Source organism: Microcaecilia unicolor, chromosome 8 (assembly GCF_901765095.1).
Source record: "Microcaecilia unicolor chromosome 8, aMicUni1.1, whole genome shotgun sequence".
Taxonomy (NCBI): domain Eukaryota; kingdom Metazoa; phylum Chordata; class Amphibia; order Gymnophiona; family Siphonopidae; genus Microcaecilia; species Microcaecilia unicolor.
The window spans coordinates 241,260,273-241,279,209 of record NC_044038.1 but is presented as its reverse complement, the minus strand read 5'-3'; the positions used below and the strand labels follow the sequence as shown (position 1 = coordinate 241,279,209).

At 44.5% G+C, this 18,937-nt stretch overlaps 1 protein-coding gene across 2 annotated transcripts in view; it reads left to right on the top strand.

The window, feature by feature from the left end:
* SOGA1 (suppressor of glucose, autophagy associated 1) overlaps positions 1–18,937 on the top strand; it is a 126,652-nt gene that overhangs the window by 52,998 nt on the left and 54,717 nt on the right. For both annotated transcript variants that reach the window (XM_030211568.1, XM_030211567.1), the window contains exon 5: positions 14,912–16,150. In XM_030211568.1, coding sequence (XP_030067428.1) covers positions 14,912–16,150 — 1,239 coding nt within the window. The remainder of the gene's footprint in view (positions 1–14,911; positions 16,151–18,937) is intronic.

Genomic DNA, 18,937 nt, shown 5'->3' with positions numbered 1-18,937 from the left:
GATGAGGCTAATGTAACTCCAGAGGTGTGTGACACCTGAGCTCCACACTCTCTTCTCCGTTCACATCCACTTCCACAAACTTAAGTCCAGGCCAGGGGGTGTTCTGAACCAGTACTTTATTTAAAATTAAGGTAAATGGCAGATATAAAACAAAATATCCGTAAGTCAACACAGTAGAAAATATATAGAGACACTCCTGTCCTGTCTTCCTTCTGGGAATCTCCATTATAGGGGGAATCCCTGGCTACTTACTCCTGTTATCTCCAAATGACTTCAGATGTGATTGCAGACTCCCTTGTGGAACCTGGCCTTCCAACTATCAGCTCTCAGGGTCTGCTGTGTCGTCCTCTTTGCAGGGACAATGTCACCCTCTTTCATTTTGGATATTCTGAGATTCTTACAGTCTACTTCTTTGTTCCTGTTATCCAGTAGTACTCTGCAGCAGCCTGATCTTCCCCTGTTGCCCTAAATCAACGGCTGAGTGAGCAGTAGACCCTTTCTCCTTTCTTTTCATGCAGTGTCCAGCATCTCTTTCCTTTCCTATTTTCCCTCCCCCGAGGTGTCCAGCATCTCTCTCCTTCCCTATTTCCCCTCCCCTCGAGGTGTCCAGCATCTCTCTCCTTTCCTACTTCCCCTCCCCCCGAGGTGTCCAGCATCTCTTTCCTTTCTTATTTCCCCTCCCCCTGAGGTGTCTAGCATCTCTCTCCTTCCCTACCTCCCCTCCCCCGAGGTGTCCATCATCTTCCCTATTTCCCCTCCCCCCAAGGTGTCCAGCATCTCTCTCCTTCCCTACCTCCCCTCCCCCCGAGGTGTCCATCATCTCTCTCCTTCCCTATTTCCCCTCCCCCCGAGGTGTCCAGCATCTCTCTCCTTTCCTATTTCCCCTCCCCCCGAGGTGTCCAGCATCTCCTTTCCTATTTCCTTGCCCCCGAGGTGTCCAGCATCTCTCTCCTTTCCTATTTCCCCTCCCCCCGAGGTGTCCAGCATCTCTCTCCTTTCCTACTTCCCCTCCCCCCCGAGGTGTCCAGCATCTCTCTCCTTTCCTACTTCCCCTCCCCCCCCCGAGGTGTCCAGCATCTCTCTCCTTTCCTATTTCCTCTCCCTCTGAGGTGTCCAGCATCTCTCTTTCCTTCCCTATTTCCCCTCACCCTGAAGTGTCCAGTCTCTTTTCCCTTCCGCTTGCAGGGCGGCACTGGCGTTGCAGTCACCATGTCCAAAGAAGAATCAACACAGAGTCATGGGGCATTGTGCATCCCTGCATGCTCAAACCCTTCCAAGTCCCACACCCTCCAAAATACGAAGTTCAGGCCAGCCCTGACTATGAACGTTCCATGTTTTTGTGGATGTCTGAGGGACATGTGAGTGAATAAAGCTGCCTGCAGATCTGCATAGAAAACTAGAGTTTTTTTCTTTATCTATGCAAATGCTTCTCCCAAGAGAAGCCTCGTTAGCAATAGAATTACTAATAATCGCATCGTTTTATTTTTTGTCTGTCACAAATGAGATCTTATTTCAAAATTTGTTACAGCGGTATAATGTCCAGTGGCATGAGTTCATTTAAGGGCCCCCAAGCAAAATATCAAAAAGGGCTTGCAGAACAGGGGAGATCCACCTCAGAAGTTATGGGAGCAGCCCTTTCCTTCATGTGCCCCCTTGCACAGCACATGGTGCTTGGGTGGAGTTTATACCTTCACAGTGTGCCATGAACCCATGCAATTTAGACATCATATTTATACATTTCTGCATCAAAAAGATAAGATAGACATACTTATTCAGCTTTCCTTTTGTTTTGTTTTTTTTCCCTTCCATATCTCTCTCCCCTTGAGTTACCTTTCTTCCCTCTGTGGGTCTCTCCCTGTTGATGTCATGCTAGTTTACTTCCTCTTTGAGCTGTAAATGCATCAACAGGATGTATGTGACATTACACATAATTAGTACTACTCTGCTCTCCCTCTGGTAATCTCCTAAATGAAGATAACACTGTGAGCATTCAGTCCTCTGCCAGAATAATGATGGTTCACTGAATCGTGTTAGTAGATCAGTCAGAATGTAGAATTCCTGACTCATCACTGCCACAGGCTGCTTTAAGGTGCATCATTTTATGGTAAAAATAGTCTGAATCTTAATGTTGGGTTATGCATGTACTACTACTACTACTATTTAGCATTTCTATAGCGCTACAAGGCATACGCAGCGCTGCACAAACATAGAAGAAAGACAGTCCCTGCTCAAAGAGCTATGTAAGAAAAGTGAGCCAAGTATAGGACAATCAAGCCATTGTGACATCACTGATGAGGTTGGCTCTTATTGGTGGCCTGAGGCATTATGACATCACAATATTAGCTCTGGTTACAAGAGACTACTACTACTACTATTTAGCATTTCTATAGCGCTACAAGGCATACGCAGCGCTGCACAAACATAGAAGAAAGACAGTCCCTGCTCAAAGAGCTTACAATCTAATAGACAAAAAATAAAGTAAGCAAATCAAATCAATTAATGTGAACGGGAAGGAAGAGAGGAGGGTAGGTGGAGGCGAGTGGTTACAAGTGGTTACGAGTCAAAAGCAATGTTAAAGAGGTGGGCTTTCAGTCTAGATTTAAAGGTGGCCAAGGATGGGGCAAGACGTAGGGGCTCAGGAAGTTTATTCCAGGCGTAGGGTGCAGCGAGACAGAAGGCGCGAAGTCTGGAGTTGGCAGTAGTGGAGAAGGGAACAGATAAGAAGGATTTATCCATGGAGCGGAGTGCACGGGAAGGGGTGTAGGGAAGGACGAGTGTGGAGAGATACTGGGGAGCAGCAGAGTGAGTACATTTATGGGTTAGTAGAAGAAGTTTGAACAGGATGCGAAAACGGATAGGGAGCCAGTGAAGGGTCTTGAGGAGAGGGGTAGTATGAGTAAAGCGACCCTGGCGGAAGACGAGACGGGCAGCAGAGTTTTGAACCGACTGGAGAGGGGAGAGGTGCATGTCATTTGTTTCACTGGCCTGTCTACATTGAACTTTGAGAAGCTAAATCTGTGAAGCTGAAATGGCCTCTGGCAATATTATATTATAGCTCTAAACGACAGTGCTCTATGCACCTTAAACTGGATGGTGTCCATTTTCAGATTGGGAGTCGGCGATGATGATTGCACAGTTTCAGCCACATCTGGGTGAAATTAGGTTTACATTCAGCCATCCTAAATCTAGCTGACTGGATGTAAGCTTGTACTGTCAGTCCTCAGACAGCACATCTCAGCAACTTTTAGGTCTTAGCCACATTAGGTCAGACCAATGGTCCATCGAGCCCAGTATCCTGTTTTCCAAACAGTGGCCAAGCCAGTACCTGGCAGAAACCCAAATCGTGGCAACACTCTATAGTACAAATCCCAGGGCAAGCCATTAATACACTCTGTTTTTCCACAAGTCTCATTTTATGCACTGGGACCTAATTGCTTAATGGCATTAGCATGGGCAAAAGTGGTTTACCTAGGGCGGGGAAGGGAAACCTTGGCTCTTTGAGGACCACAACCCAGTTGGGTTTTCAGAATTTTCCCAATGACTATGCCTGATATCTATTTTTATACTATGGAGGCAATTAATTCAGATAAATCTTATGCATATTCATTGGAGAAATCCTGAAAACTCAACTGGGTTGCAGCCCTCGAGAGCCAAGGTTGAGGACCGAGGTTGTCCATCCCTGTTCTAGGAGAAGCAAGATACATCAGTCGTATATATTGATGCCATCTGATTGCTCCCATTGGACGGATATGCACGTTAGTGAGTGAAGACAAGGCCATATGTGCAGAGTGATTTGAAATATCAGTTTCTTTTTCTTATGCATGTGAGCCACCCTTGTTTCCTGTATAGCATTCAGTTTAGCTTCCTCTTCTTATAACCATGTTTTTTTTTCCAATAGCTTCTATGGCACTGGGTACATAGGTAATAGCGATATTTAATTATGTTTAAATCGTTTTTATTAATAAATTGACACATAACAAATGCTTGTCAAGAAAATGCATAACACAAAAATTGTCTTCTAACATCTTATGTGCAATACTAAAATAAACAATATATGTTATTTTTATTATATTTTCCCCCCTTCCTACCCTCCCTCCCTCCCTGCCTGAACTGATCTTGTGTTCCTCTCAACCCACCCCCCTCCCCACTCGGTGTCTCCACAACTTCTATATAATAGAATGGACTGAATAGGGCTCTAACCATTAGCATAAACAACTGGCCCGACTTCACCTCTCTAATATTTGAAGTGAGTTCAATACTTTGCAAAAATACACTGAGGGCCCTATCTAAAAGGAAGACATAGACGGGCTTTATCCCATCACTCAGTTCTTTGGGTAGGGCCAATTTCAGATATTCTCACGGATAAGTCAAAAATTCAAGAGAAGACTACGTGCTTTCGGTGTAAGGGTATTCCATAAGGGCTCCCATTGGGCCTGGAACTTTAAACCACTTGTGCTTTCCAAATCATGTATCCCACACCTGTCAATTCTCATTTGCTGTACTAATTGAGAGCGCCATACCTGCAATGGGGGCGCCTCTTGTGCTCTCCAAAATTGTAGTATAGTATTTATTCCAAAATAAATTGCTATCTTTGCAAACGCTCTAAACCCGTCTGGTGGGTCTACTGTGTATTTAAATAAGTTAAATAAGATTAACGGCTCCCTCAGGAGAGTACAATCCCACATTTGATCTATTCCCTTTAGTGCTTGTTGCCAAAATCTTGCTGTATAGGGACAGCTCCAGAACATATGGCCTAGGGTTGCCGCAGGCTGGCTGCACTTGGGGCACACACCTGTCGTGTTAAATCCCGCTTTATGTGCTCTCTGCGGAGATATGTGAGTCCTAAGCAGCCATCTATATAGCCGTTCCCTCTGCGGAATGGAAAGTCTCTGCTTATAAATGGATTTTAAATAAGTCCTACAGTCATCCTCAGTAAATGTGCAACCCAGATCCCCCGACCATTCTCGTGCTAGACGCCGGAAATCCAGCTCTGCTGTAGTATCTTTGAGCTGTCTATGGTGAAATTTTAGCGGCACCTGCAGCTGAGCTCCCAATGTAAACTCTTCAGATAGAACCTCCACCACATCTTCTGTAATATCTGTCCATTCTAATGTGGCCACATAGTGTCTCAACTGGTAATATGCAAAGTAATGCACTGGGGAAATTCCGTATCTGGCCTGGAGTTCCGCGTACTCCAGAATGCGTCCCTCCTCTGTGACTATGTGTGCCAAGTATACAATCCCTTTTTTTGCCCAACTACTGAATATATTAATCCCTCTGCCGGGTGGGAATGCAGGATTATTACAAATTGACACCCACGGGGTTACACGAGAAGAAAAATGATACTTTCTACACACCTATCTCCAAGTCTCCCTGAGGGGTCGCAAAAGTGGATGCCTCTTAAATGCCATCGGTGGTAATGGGGCACCCGTGTGTAGCAAATGACTGAAATGTATATCCGGAAACACCGAAGTCTCCACCAATGTGGCGGAGAACTCAGATGTCCCCCGATACCAGTCGTTTATATGTCTCATGGAGCATGCAGTCGTTAGGAATTTGATATTTAGAAGTCCCATGCCACCTCCTTCCCTTGGCGTCACTATTTGGCTGTATGATATTCTGGGTTTCTTTCCCTGCCAAAGATATGTTTGTATTAAGCGCTGTAACTGCTTATCATCTTTATGTTTCAAAAAGAGTGGTAGTTGTTGAAAAACATATAACCATCTAGGGGCCACCATCATATTAAATAGTGCTATTCTACCCCAGATGGTGAGCGGGAGCTCTTTCCACATCATCAATTTACTTTTAGTCATCTCCATTAATGGGCCTACGTTAACTCGATACACAGCGGACCTATCGCACGGGATGTATACTCCTAGGTATTTCAGCTTATTCGTCTCCCACCTAATGGGGGCCTCCCCCCGCCAGAGGGACTCAGTTCCCAAGTTCATAGGCATCGCACAAGATTTAGAGAGATTGAGTTCAAATCCCGATAACATCCCATATTCTTTTATCAGAGATAGTGCCGCTTCAAATGATTCCCGTGGCTTAGTCAATAGTAGAAGAACATCATCCGCGTAAGCCAACGCTCGGATCTCCTGCCCCCCCAACTGTACCCCACGAATTCTGGGGTCGGAGTTAAGAAGGCGCAACAGTGGCTCTAGCGTTATATCAAACAATAGTGGGGACAAGGGGCAACCCTGCCTTGTTCCTCTCCCTATCCTGAACCGTGTCGAAAGTCCCCCATTAGCTGATATGCATGCTTCCATGCCAGAATACAAAGTCTCAATAGTTTGGATTATTCCAGGAGGGAGTCCTATCCACTTCAATACATAGAACAGATAACTCCACCCCACTCTGTCAAAAGCTTTAGTGGCATCAAGGCTCACCAATATCCCTGGTGTCTCGTGGAACTGACACTGTGCCATTGCTAGTAACATTCTCCGTATATGTACAACAGAATGTCTTTTTGGAATAAAGCCCACCTGCGCCGGATCTATTACACTAGGTATACATCTACCGAGTCGTGAAGCCATAATCTTTGCTAACAACTTAATATCCACATTGATTAGTGAAATAGGCCTATAGGATTCTGGATCTTCAACCACTTTCCCAGGCTTCAACAGTAATGAAATACAGGCGGTGTTTTCATATAAGGGAAATTTCCCTTCTTGTATCACCGACTGGTGGTATTCAAAAAGCGGCCGTATTAAGTGAGGTTGTAATAGCTTATAAAATTCTCCGGAATACCCATCCACCCCTGGAGCTGAAAAGGATTTCAGTCCTTTAATTGCCTCTATTAATTCTTTAGGTTGGATGGGAGCTTCTAAGCCCGCTATATCTAGATCCCCGAGTTTTGGCATCTTGGCTCTTTTCAAAAAATCATTCATTTGTATTTCCCCAGCCGGGTGTTCAGCTGTGTATAGTTGTGCAAAGTGTTCATGGAGCAATTGAAGGATTCTATCCGGGCAATTGGTGAGGCTTCCCGTCTTTTCTTTTAGTACCGATATGGTTCTACCTCCCTCCCGTCTCCTAACTATCCGAGCCAGCATTCCCCCCGTTCTGTTCCCAAACCTGTGGAAGCTATACTTCTGAAAGATTCTATTTTTTTTCATTCTCTCATGCAGCAGGGAATTCACCGCTGCTTGGATAGATAGATAAGAGTCTCTATTAGTTATGGTTTGCCGTGTCATATATCGATTTCTGGCTTTCTGTAATTGTCTATTTAAGTGCAGGAGGCTAGCCGAGTTTTTTTTCCGCCTATTTGCAATAAAGGCAATTATGTTACCTCTGAGAACTGCCTTTCCAGTGCACCAAAATAATTGGGGATTAGCTTCATGTTGTCTATTAAACCAACCATATTCTTCCCATTTTGTAACTAAAAATTTTTGAAAAGACTTATCCTTTGCTAAGTAACTGGGGAATCTCCATTGCCTGGTCGGTTGGTAGCTCCTAGGTGCCTCCAGTTCCAACCAGACAGGGCTATGATCAGATATCAATATTTCTTCAATTTTAGTGTTTTTAATACACGCAAATAGTGTGGGAGAAGTAAACATATAATCTATTCTGCCCCAGGTGCCGTGCGCCCTAGATCTATGTGTATATTCTCTCGAGCCTGGGTGTAAGTTACGCCATGTATCTATGACAGACAGTGAATTGCTAAATTCCTTTAACATTCGACCTCCCCTGCGGTGCTCTCTCCCCTCCTGGTCTCCCTTCGAACAGTCAATTCTTGGGTCCATCAATACATTCATATCTCCCACAATCACTAGTTGCTTACTTTCATAAGGGAGTAACTGCCTAGACAGTCTAGGGAAGAAAGAGTCATCTGGGGGAGTGGGAGCATATACATTTAAAAGGTATAGTTCCCTCCCTTGCAACCATATTTTAATCAGCACGAATCTCCCCTTAGGATCCTGTAAGATCGTCTCCACCGTGCACGCTAGCCGCCGGTGTATACAAATTGCCACACCCCCTCTCCGCCCTTCTGGAGATGCATAGATCACTTGTCCCACCCAGCCCTGTCTCAATTTTTCATGCTCTGCGGCTGTCAGTTTCGTTTCTTGCAGGCACGCAATATCTGCTTTAAGGTGCTTTAGATGCGCTAGTATCTTTTTCCTTTTAATGGGAGAGGAAATACCTCCCACATTCCAGCGATATTTAATTAAGTTTGCATAGTGAAATATAGACAAGTGCTTTTTTTTGCACCGCCAGAAAAAAAAAAAAAAAAAAAAAGGTGTATATTGCCATTTTCTGCAAAAGTGCTACATATGTCTGCTGACAGAAGTGCGGAGAGAGACATCTACCATATGTTGTGATCCTGTTCATGTCAACAGTACTAGCGGGTAATATACGACCAAATTAACCTTATAACAGGCTGCAGATTACCAGCACATGAAACCTCTACTCTGAGAACGATGATCTTGGCTTGTTTCTGCCAGTTGTGGCCCACTGTTTGGTCTCGAAGACATGGAAGGCAATCGTTAGTGGATAGTGGCAAGTAAAGACCAGCTGGACCATCCAGGCTGTAGAAGCTCGACTACTCGTAGGTTATTGCTTCTTAGCCAAGTCAGTTTTAAAAATATTTTTCCTTTTTGGTTCTTTACCATCCCGGGTAGCAAAACCACCGAGAGAAAGCTTGCTTGGATGAGTGGTAGATTTAATTTTGTATAAATAAATAGATGTTCCCATATATTTTTTTGACCTATCAGGTTCCTCCTGCTCCTTTTTACCTCCAGCTTAATCTGAATTAGGACTGGGATCTTGCTACAAGAACTTTCATTTGCAATTACTCACGGATTTTTCTCCCGTTTATCTCTTACCCCTCCCCCCCCAAAATATATGTAGGCTGGTCATTGCAGGGGATCTCCTGGATCAGGGACTGTGCAGCAGGGTTCTGTCCAGGGCCCTACAATCATGGGCAACAAATAGAGCCGCTAGGTGTGACTCTTAAGCAATGACTAGGAGCCAACTTTTCAAAACTATTGGGGGTGCTAAGCCCAATGGAAATAACCCCTCCCTAGACACATACATGGAATTTTCTCGATATTGGGGGTGCTCAAGCACCCACAGAGCTGGCACCTATGACTGAGATTCCCTGCAATATCCCCAACTGACCCAAGCAGCTGAAGGATCAAACTAGGGACCATCTCCACACCAGTAGGACAGCACTTACCTTCTGAGCTGGCCTAAATTTTAATATTTGATCAGTATACAGAGGCCTACCCCCTTCCCTGCCCCCTAAGCTACATAAACTAGTGAAGTTGTTATCTGAACATCTGACTGTCCAGATGGCCTTGTTAGTCTGTACCAGGCCACCAACAACTTGCTGACATTGACTTAAATTTTGGAAATGTAGCCTTTTTGTTGTAGCCCTGCTATGCCACGTCCTTCATTGTCATTAGGTTCTTCCTTAATCTGCCTCTTGTTTTCTCGTAATCACTTAGCTGGATGGACACAGCCCCTACCAGTCCAGTGGCATTGACTCGCTCGCTTTTTGGTGAGTTAAATCTAGCTGTCCATAGCCCATGGTGTCAGTAAGTTGCACTTCTTTTACTTTTGAACCCTTGCTTGGCTGTAGTTGTGAAGGTCAAGTCTCAACTTTCTCTCATGCTATCACAGCTGCATACATGTTTAAATCCTGATTTAGAAAGCTGGGATATGGATGTCCAAAATCGGAATACGTGCGTATGGCAAGGGTGCATGGTATGTGATTCTATCACTCACCTTCAAGGCTTCTCGCACTGGAACGCCTGATTAATTTAGCCTAACCATTCCACATGTACCTGTGCGTGTTTTACGATCATTTAATCACCATCGAATGGTCCCACCCAGTCCATCTAGGACATATTGGGAGTCGGAGCACTTTCTATTTTACCGCTCTTTTTCAATGAAATTATCTCCCTATTTTACTTAGATCAGAAACCTCTTTCTGATAAAGATAGGTCTTAAAACCTATTTTTTCAATTTAGGCTTTGAAGGTTTTCTTCACAATGATGTTTAAGTTATTCCCTTTCTCCACGTCTGTGGGTATCCCTGCATGGGAGACTTTTTTTTTTATGTATATTTTATTTAAATTGCAATTAACAAATATGCAAAACATCTTAAGCATTTATACATTTTTATATTTCCAATCCCCCCAAGAGAAGCTGCATGGGAGACTTTTTCACAGCTGGTTGTTATAAATGGTTGATTTGTCTGTATGAAATTCTCAGTTGATTGTTTTATCTATCCTTTAATATTATGGCGTTCTTTGATTTTATGTTTAGTTTTTATTGTTCCCCATCTTGATTTGCTTTAGTGATAAAGGCGGTTTATTAAATTTTAATAAATGAAATGAACTCCAATGTAAGCATAGGAAAGAAAGACAACATACACACAGCAGAGAATTCACAAACAACATCCGTAAAATCCGCCCCTTTCTTTCCGAGCACTCTACCAAAACCCTCATCCACACCCTTGTCACCTCTCGTTTAGACTACTGCAATCTGCTTCTTGCTGGCCTCCCACTTAGTCACCTCTCCCCTCTCCAGTCGGTTCAAAACTCTGCTGCCCGTCTCATCTTCCGCCAGGGTCGCTTTACTCATACTACCCCTCTCCTCAAGACCCTTCACTGGCTCCCTATCCGTTTTCGCATCCTGTTCAAACTTCTTCTACTAACCTATAAATGTACTCACTCTGCTGCTCCCCAGTATCTCTCCACACTCGTCCTTCCCTACACCCCTTCCCGTGCACTCCGCTCCATGGATAAATACTTCTTATCTGTTCCCTTCTCCACTACTGCCAACTCCAGACTTCGCGCCTTTTGTCTCGCTGCACCCTACGTCTGGAATAAACTTCCTGAGCCCCTACGTCTTGCCCCATCCTTGGCCACCTTTAAATCTAGACTGAAAGCCCACCTCTTTAACATTGCTTTTGACTCGTAACCACTCGCCTCCACCTACCCTCCTCTCTTCCTTCCCGTTCACATTAATTGATTTGATTTGCTTACTTTATTTATTTTTTGTCTATTAGATTGTAAGCTCTTTGAGCAGGGACTGTCTTTCTTCTATGTTTGTGCAGCGCTGCGTACGCCTTGTAGCGCTATAGAAATGCTAAATAGTAGTAGTAGTAGATGAACATCCGGCACTAAATCGAGCCTAGGTTTCAAAGGCTTGTAAAAAAAAAAAAAGCCAAGTTTTAATTTTAGATTTAAAGTGAGTATATCTAAAGCAAAAGAATTCCATAAGGCTGGAACGGTAAAATAGAATGCACTGTGTCTCTTGGTTTCATATTTAGCAACACGAGGTCCCAGCAAGACCATTTTCTGGTTGTTTCCGGACCTCAAAGTGAACATCACTTGACACTTCTCAACGGGCCATTCTGGTGGTTCTCAATCCAGTCCTTGGGACATCCCCAGCCAGACAGGTTTTCAGGATACTCACAATGAGTATTTATGAGACAGATCTGCAAGCACTGCCTCCACTATATGCAAATCTCCCTCATGCTTATTCATTGTGGAAATCCTGAAAATCCAACTGGCTTGGGGGTGTTCAGAAGACTAAGTTGAGAACCCCAGGTCTAAAATGCGTCTCGGTACTGCATATAATAAAATTAAATCAAGTACTACTACTGCTACTAGAGTTACGCAGCGCTGTACAGATTAAGAAAAAAGGACAGTCCCTGCTCCAAGGAGCTTACAATGTAATAGATAAGAGTGAGACAAATATAGGACAGTCGAGCCATTGTGACATCACTGATGAGGTTGGCTCTTAGGCATTGGTGGAATGAGGCATTATGACATCACAATCTCAGCTCTGGTTAAATCACTGCTATATGTAATACTACTACTACTACTTAACATTTCTAGAGCGCTACTAGGGTTATGCAGTGCTGTACAGATTAAGAAAAAAGGACAGTCCCTGCTCCAAGGAGCTTACAATGTAATGGGCGAAATGTCAAGTAGGGGCAGACCAGATTTCCTGAATAGAGGTATGGTGGTTAGGTGCCAAAGTCAACATTGAAGAGGTGGGCTTTTAGCAAGGTTTTGAAGATGGGCAGGGAGGGGGCCTGGCGTATGGGCTCAGGGAGTTTGTTCCAGGCATGGGGTGAGGCGAGGCAGAAAGGGCGGAGCCTGGAGTTGGCGGTGGTGGAGAAGGGTACCGACAGGAGGGATTTATCTTGAGAACAGAGGTTACGGTTAGGAATGTAAGGGGAGTTGATTGTAGAGAGGTAGGGAGGGGCTGTAGATCGAGTACATTTGTAGGTTAAAAGGAGAAGCTTAAACTGTATGCGGTACCTGATCGGAGGCCAGTGAAGTGACTTGAGGAGAGGGGTGATATGAGTATATCGGTCAAGCCCGAAGATAAGACATGCGGCAGAGTTCTGGATGGACTGAAGGGGGGATAGGTGGCTAAGTGGGAGGCCGGTGAGGAGTAGGTTGCAGTAGTCAAGGCGAGAGGTAATGAGAGAGTGGATGAGAGTTCGGGTGGTGTGCTCAGACAGGAAGGGGCGAGTTTTGCTGATGTTATAGAGGAAGAAGCGACAGGTCTTGGCTATCTGCTGGATATGCGCAGAGAAAGAGAGGGAGGAGTCAAAGATGACCCCGAGGTTGCGGGCAGATGAGACGGGGACAATGGGGGTGTTATCGACAGAGATAGAGAGTGGAGGGAGAGGACAAGTGGGTTTGGGAGGGAAGACAATAAGCTCGGTCTTGGCCATGGTCAGACAAAAGTGGTAAAAACAAAAAACAACCTTCCTAGTGACATTACTGCAAAGCATTCATGTGAAAACAAAGGAGGATCCTGACAGAAAACTCTCATTAGAGGCTTTCAGGAATTGAAAGGAAGAAACACGTGCAAGTGTTCACCTACATTATATGATGAGTTGGGTAGGGAGAAGAGAGAGGCTACTAGGAAGGAGAGATGATCAGCATCTCACCTTCTTGCTGCAATAAATCAATGCACTAGTCAGGCTGTTCAGGAGTTGCTTTGTTTTATGTGAGTTAAGTATGTTATGATTCTAGGGAAGTAAGAGACTGCACAGTGTTACTATTTGGAAGAAGATATTTTCATGACACTTCCTTCCTCTGGGCTGACTTCATCTATTTATGAACTCCTTGTCAAACCATTGTCGACGGTTTGCCTCTATGAAGAAGTGGCGTAGCCAAGGGTGGGCCTGAGCCCACCCACTTTGGGCTCAGGCCCACCCAGTAGCAGCACACCTATGATGTGGCTGGCAGGGATCCCTAAGCCCCACCAGTCAAACTCCCAACAATTGTCTCTCCTACATACCTTGTAAATAGCAGATCTTCACCTGCAGCGGCCCCACAGCCTTCCCTCTGATGTATTTCTGCCTATGCAGAAACAGGAAGTTGCATCAGAGGGAAGAATGTGGGGTCAACATGAGCAGTGTGTATTAGCTGCTGCTTGCCACTGGTGAAAATCAACTATTTAAAAGGTATGCAGAGGAGGGGGGATGTTTGAGAAATCATATGGCATGCAGGCGAGAGAGGAAGAGACCAAATCACTTGGGGAACAAGGCAGAGTTCTTCTGCCCACCCATCTTGGGCCCAGGCCCACCCAAAATTGGGTGTCTGGCTACGCCCCTGCTATGAAGGCAAAGAAGAAAAGATATCGATGCTATAATGCATATCGCTCTGTATTAAGACATTAAAAAAGAAGACTTCATTAACGCAAAATATTCTGAAGCCTGTTACTTCACAGGTACAGTCAATTAGGAAAAACAAAGTCTCTCGGTATTCAGGTTCACAGGTTCAATTTTATACAGGCCTGTTGTTGGCAGGGTGCACATCCTATCTGCAGTGTTACATGCATCTTTGTCTGGCCCCAGTCAGATCTCATAAACTGGATTCTCACAAGATTCCAAGATAAATCTTTGCCAGGTTTCTGGTGGCTCACACATATAGTGGAAGGTGTGCACAGTAGGGCTGCTTCTCTCTTCCCTGGGCCTCCCTGGCTGACTGTGCTCAGGAGTTTTTTCTGGCTGCTTGAACCACGCCTTCCCTGCTCTAACCTGATTGAGCCACACCCTCCCTGCTCTGTACTGCAGGACTTATGGCTCTGTGAGGGAGCAGTGTTAGGTAGGGTTACCATATGTCCGGATTTACCCGGACACATCCTCTTTTTGAGGACATGTGCGGGCGTCCGGACAGGTTTTGCCAGTCCGCCCGTTTGTCCGGATTTCTGGACAAACGGGCGGGCGGTCAGCAGGCCTATCCTAGCCTTCCCTTCCCTTACTTACTATCTACTGCCCTGGTGGTCTAGTGACCTCTTTGGGGCAGGAAAGAGCCCCCTCTTTCCTGCCCGGAGCACTGCCCTTGTCCTGCATCCTGTTGCTGTGACGGTCTCTGGATTCAAAATGGCCGCCGAGAGTTGAAGCGGCCTCGCGAGACTTCAACTCTCGGTGGCCATTTTGAATCCCGAGACCGTCACACAGCAACAGGATGCTCTTTCCTGCCCCGAAGAGGTCACTAGACCACCAGGGCAGTAGATATTAAGTAAGGGGAGGGGAGGTGACGGGGGGCAGGGGAGGGGAATATGTGACCCGAGGGGAGGGGAGTATGTGACAGGGAGTGGAGCAAGGATGCAAAAGGGGCGGGGTGTGGGCAGGACAAGGATGCGAAAGGGGTGGTGCATGGGCGGGGCGGGACGTGTCCTCTTTTTGAGAGGACAAAATATGGTAACCCTAGTGTTAGGGGAACTGGCAACTTCATATACACTCCGTCACAGCAACATATACATCTAAATGCCGGTTTCTACGTGTCCAAAATGTAAATATTGGCTTTTATTCACTGCTGTAGTGAATTATATGTGTTGGTTGTCTGAACTGACTTACAAGTTTAAAGATTTTGTAAAGAACCATCTTTCATAAACTTAATCTTTGTTAATCTCTCTTTCACTCTGGATTTCAGGAAGACAGCGCAGACCTGAAATGTCAGCTACATTTTGCTAAAGAGGAATCTGCTCTCATGTGCAAAAAACTGACCAAGGTGGCAAAGGAGAATGATAGTATGAAAGAGGAGCTTCTGAAATATGGATCTCTTTACGGAGACCTGGACAGCACCCTGTCTGTTGCAGAACTAGCTGATTCCCCCCATTCCAGAGAAGCAGAACTGAAAGTCCACTTGAAGCTGGTGGAAGAGGAAGCCAACATCTTAAGCCGGAAGATTGTTGAACTGGAAGTTGAAAATCGGGGGCTGCGGGCAGAGATGGATGAGATGAAGGTACAAAGTGACAAAGATGTCTTTGGACAAGGCATTCGATTTGTTCTTCCATCTGGAGAATCTGGAGATAACTTTGTGGAACTGAGGAGACATCTCCAGTTTGTTGAGGAAGAAGCAGAGCTCCTACGGAGATCACTGATGGAACTAGAGGACCAAAATAAGCTGCTTATGAATGAACTGAATAAGTATAAGTCGGAGCATGACCTGGATATAACATTGTCTGAAGACAGCTGCTCCGTGATAAGTGAACCTTCACAAGAAGAACTCGCTACTGCCAAGCTCCAGATTAGTGAGTTAAGCGGGAAAGTGAAGAAGTTGCAATATGAGAACAGAGTGCTGCTTTCCAACCTTCAGCGCTATGACCTGGCATCCTGCCAGGCCACCCGACCCATGATGGAGACAGATGCTGAAGCTGGAGATTCTGCACAGTGTGTTCCTTCCTCTTTCTGGAGAGAGGTGCCAGTCAGTGGGGGAAGTGACACTAAAGATGACCAAGAGCAGACATCAGACAACAGAAACCAGAGGTCTCCAAATGTATGGAATTCCAGCCCGACCTGGGCACTGAAAACAAAAGATTTTGAGAACCTGCTGCACATCAGGGACCAGACAGGACTTGTCAACAAAGCTATTGAGATTTTACTTTCTGATGTGAATAAATGTACCTCGGGTGTTAGACTGTGTCTGGATAATGACTGCACCAACATTATGTTGACTGAAGGAGTTGATAACAAGGAAATCACCATGGACTCCAAGCTGATTGGTGTCATTTTTCTGAGACTGGGTGTCTTACAACAAGAACTGACTGCATTTATGAGACAGATGGACACCCTGGATGACTGGCTGAAGGAACAGATGGAGAGTCTATCGGTATTGCCAGGTTCTGGGTCCCAGGACTCTTCTAAGAAAGAATATGGTACAGATTTTCAGGTAAGTTTGTTTCTGTTGTTTCCTTCACAGTAATTACTGCTTTATTTACCATGGGATAGATCTTCAAAGAGCAATTGAACACAAAATCAACTAGGTATATTTGTCCAGATACACAGCTACCCGGCAAAATTGCAGCTGAATATTCAGTTAGATCTAACTGTGCAAGACTTCTGCAAATAGATTTAAGGCAGCTGCATTTAGGACAAATATAACTAATCAGCATTAAATATTGCACTAAGAGGGCAATTTCTATTTATGCAACCTGCTAAGGATGCTGGGCTGTATAGAGAGGAGTGTAACCAGAAGAAAGGAGGTATTGATGCCCTTTACATGTCATTGGTGAGGCCCCACTTGGAGTATTGTGTTCAGTTTTGGAGGTCTTATCTTGCTAAGGACGTAAAAAGACTTGAAACGGTTCAGAAAAAAATGACGAAAATGGTATAGGGTTTGCGTCACAAGATGTATAAGGAGAAGCTTGAGGACCTGACTGTGTATACCTTGGAGGAAAGGAGGGATAGGGTTGGTATGATACAGATGGTTAAATATTTCAAAGGTATTAATATGCCAACAAACCTTTTCCAGAGTAGGGGTAAATGGTAGAACTAGAGGAGATGAAGTGAGGTTACGGGGGAGGTCAACTTAGGAGTAATGTTGGAAAGTACTTTTTCATGGAAAGGGTGGTGGATGTATTGAATGCCCTCCCACGGGAGGTGGTGGAGACAAAATTGGTAATGGAATTTAAGAACGTGTGGGATAAGCACCAAGGGTTTCCCATATGGAGAGTGGAATCACAACAATTTAGCCATGCTTAAGCAACAAATTCAGTAGTTGGGATGTCAGGCTAATGATGGGTAGACGTCTATGGTCTGTGTCCCGATTATGGCTAGATAGATGATTAATGTTTAATTGGTACTTGATATATTGCCTTTTCTAAGAGGGTCAAAGCAGATTACAATAAAAATAAGAATGTAGCAATGTAGGATAGGAAAGACACATTCAGCAAGTGATTCAATCATGCAATAAAAGTTATAATTATAAATAGCCAAGCTGCACTTGCACTGTATTATATGTGTGTATGGGGGGGGGGGGGGGGGGGGGAGGAACAACAAAGTGCTCAGTCCAGAGGGTAAGTGAAAGCCAGCTGAAAGTAATAGGTCTTCAGTAGGGTTTTAAAGGTTTTAAAACGTGGTTGGGCTGGAGCAGACTTTGACGGCAACTCTGGTAGTTGAAAATTAAACCAGAGCCAGGCAAACGTCTATGGTCTATGTCTTGAAAATGGCAAGGACGGCTCAAGACTAAGTATCCATACGTTGAGCAGATTACATGGACCATGCAGGTCTTTATCTCCCGTCATCTACTATGTTACTGTGGGGTGAGAGCCTACTGTCCATATAAAATACCAATGTTCATTTGGTGTCCAATATTAGTATAGATTTAGTTCCAGTTCCCCCCCCCCCCCCCAAATTTATGCTTGCCATAGATCTGGTACTCAAGCACATTATGGTATTCTGTAAGTTGCCTGCCCCGCCCATGCAACACCCAAGTGAACACCTCCCTTACAAATATGCAGTATGCCGTTTGAGCACCTGTTTGTAGAATACCACTTAGGCACTCAAAAGACATTTTCTCAGGCTAGTGTATACTTAGACACCGAAAAGTTAGTATTCTGCACATTTGGGTGCACAGTTGGTGTGTAAACATAAGCACGTACAGAATTGGTGTTTAATTGTTTAAATTTGAAAATCTCACCTTGGATACAACCTAATCTAGCCCCATTTTTGTGCAACAAAATCTGTGTGTGCATTAATCTCAGCTAGATTTGGTAGGGGGGGGGGGAAGCGATTTTGGATTTAGATCACACCTTTTTCCGTTGTAGCCCAAGCTGAGTTACATTCAGGTACACTAAAACTAAAAAACCAATGGGGTGTGGAAGTACTAGTATACTAGAAAAGTGTCTCAAAAAATTTCCACTGGCGACAACAATGACTGAAATAATTAACGTACACAAAATATTATGTGTACCATGCAGGAAGGGAAAAGGCCTCAAAGAGCTCCAAGATAGTATTTAATCTAACGGCGCTAAAACAGATCACAAAGATCTTGCCTTCATCATCGACCAAAAAACCTTCAAGGTGTATAAAGCTTCCTGCTCTGTTGTTACTACACTTCTTATGGTTTTATTATGTTAGATAGCACTCAATATAACTACATAAGTATTGCCATACTGGGAAAGACCAAAGGTCCATCAAGTCCAGCATCCTGTTTCCAACAGTGGCCAATCCAGGTCACAAATACCTGGCAAGATCCTAAAAATGTACAAAACATTTTATACTGCTTATCCCAGAAATAGTGGATTTTCCCCAAGTCCATTTAATAATGGTCTATGGACTTTTCCTTTAGGAAGCCATCCAAACCTTTTTAAAATTCCGCTAAGCTAACCGCCTTTACCACATTCTCTGGCAACGAATTCCAGAGTTTAATTACACGTTGAGTGAAGAAACATTTTCTCCGATTCGTTTTAAATTTACTACATTGTAGCTTCATCACATGCCCGTAGTCCTAGTATTTTTGGAAAGTGTGAACAGACGCTTCACATCTACCCATTCAACTCCACTCATTATTTTATAGACCTCTATCATATCTCCCCTCAGCCACCTTTTCTCCAAGCTGAAGAGCCCTAGCCGCTTTAACCTTTCCTCATAGGGAAGTCGTACCAAGTCATACCAACACTTATCTTTAAAGGTGGTACTCCATGATGGACTGCATTTCCGAATCAAGTGCTGTGCT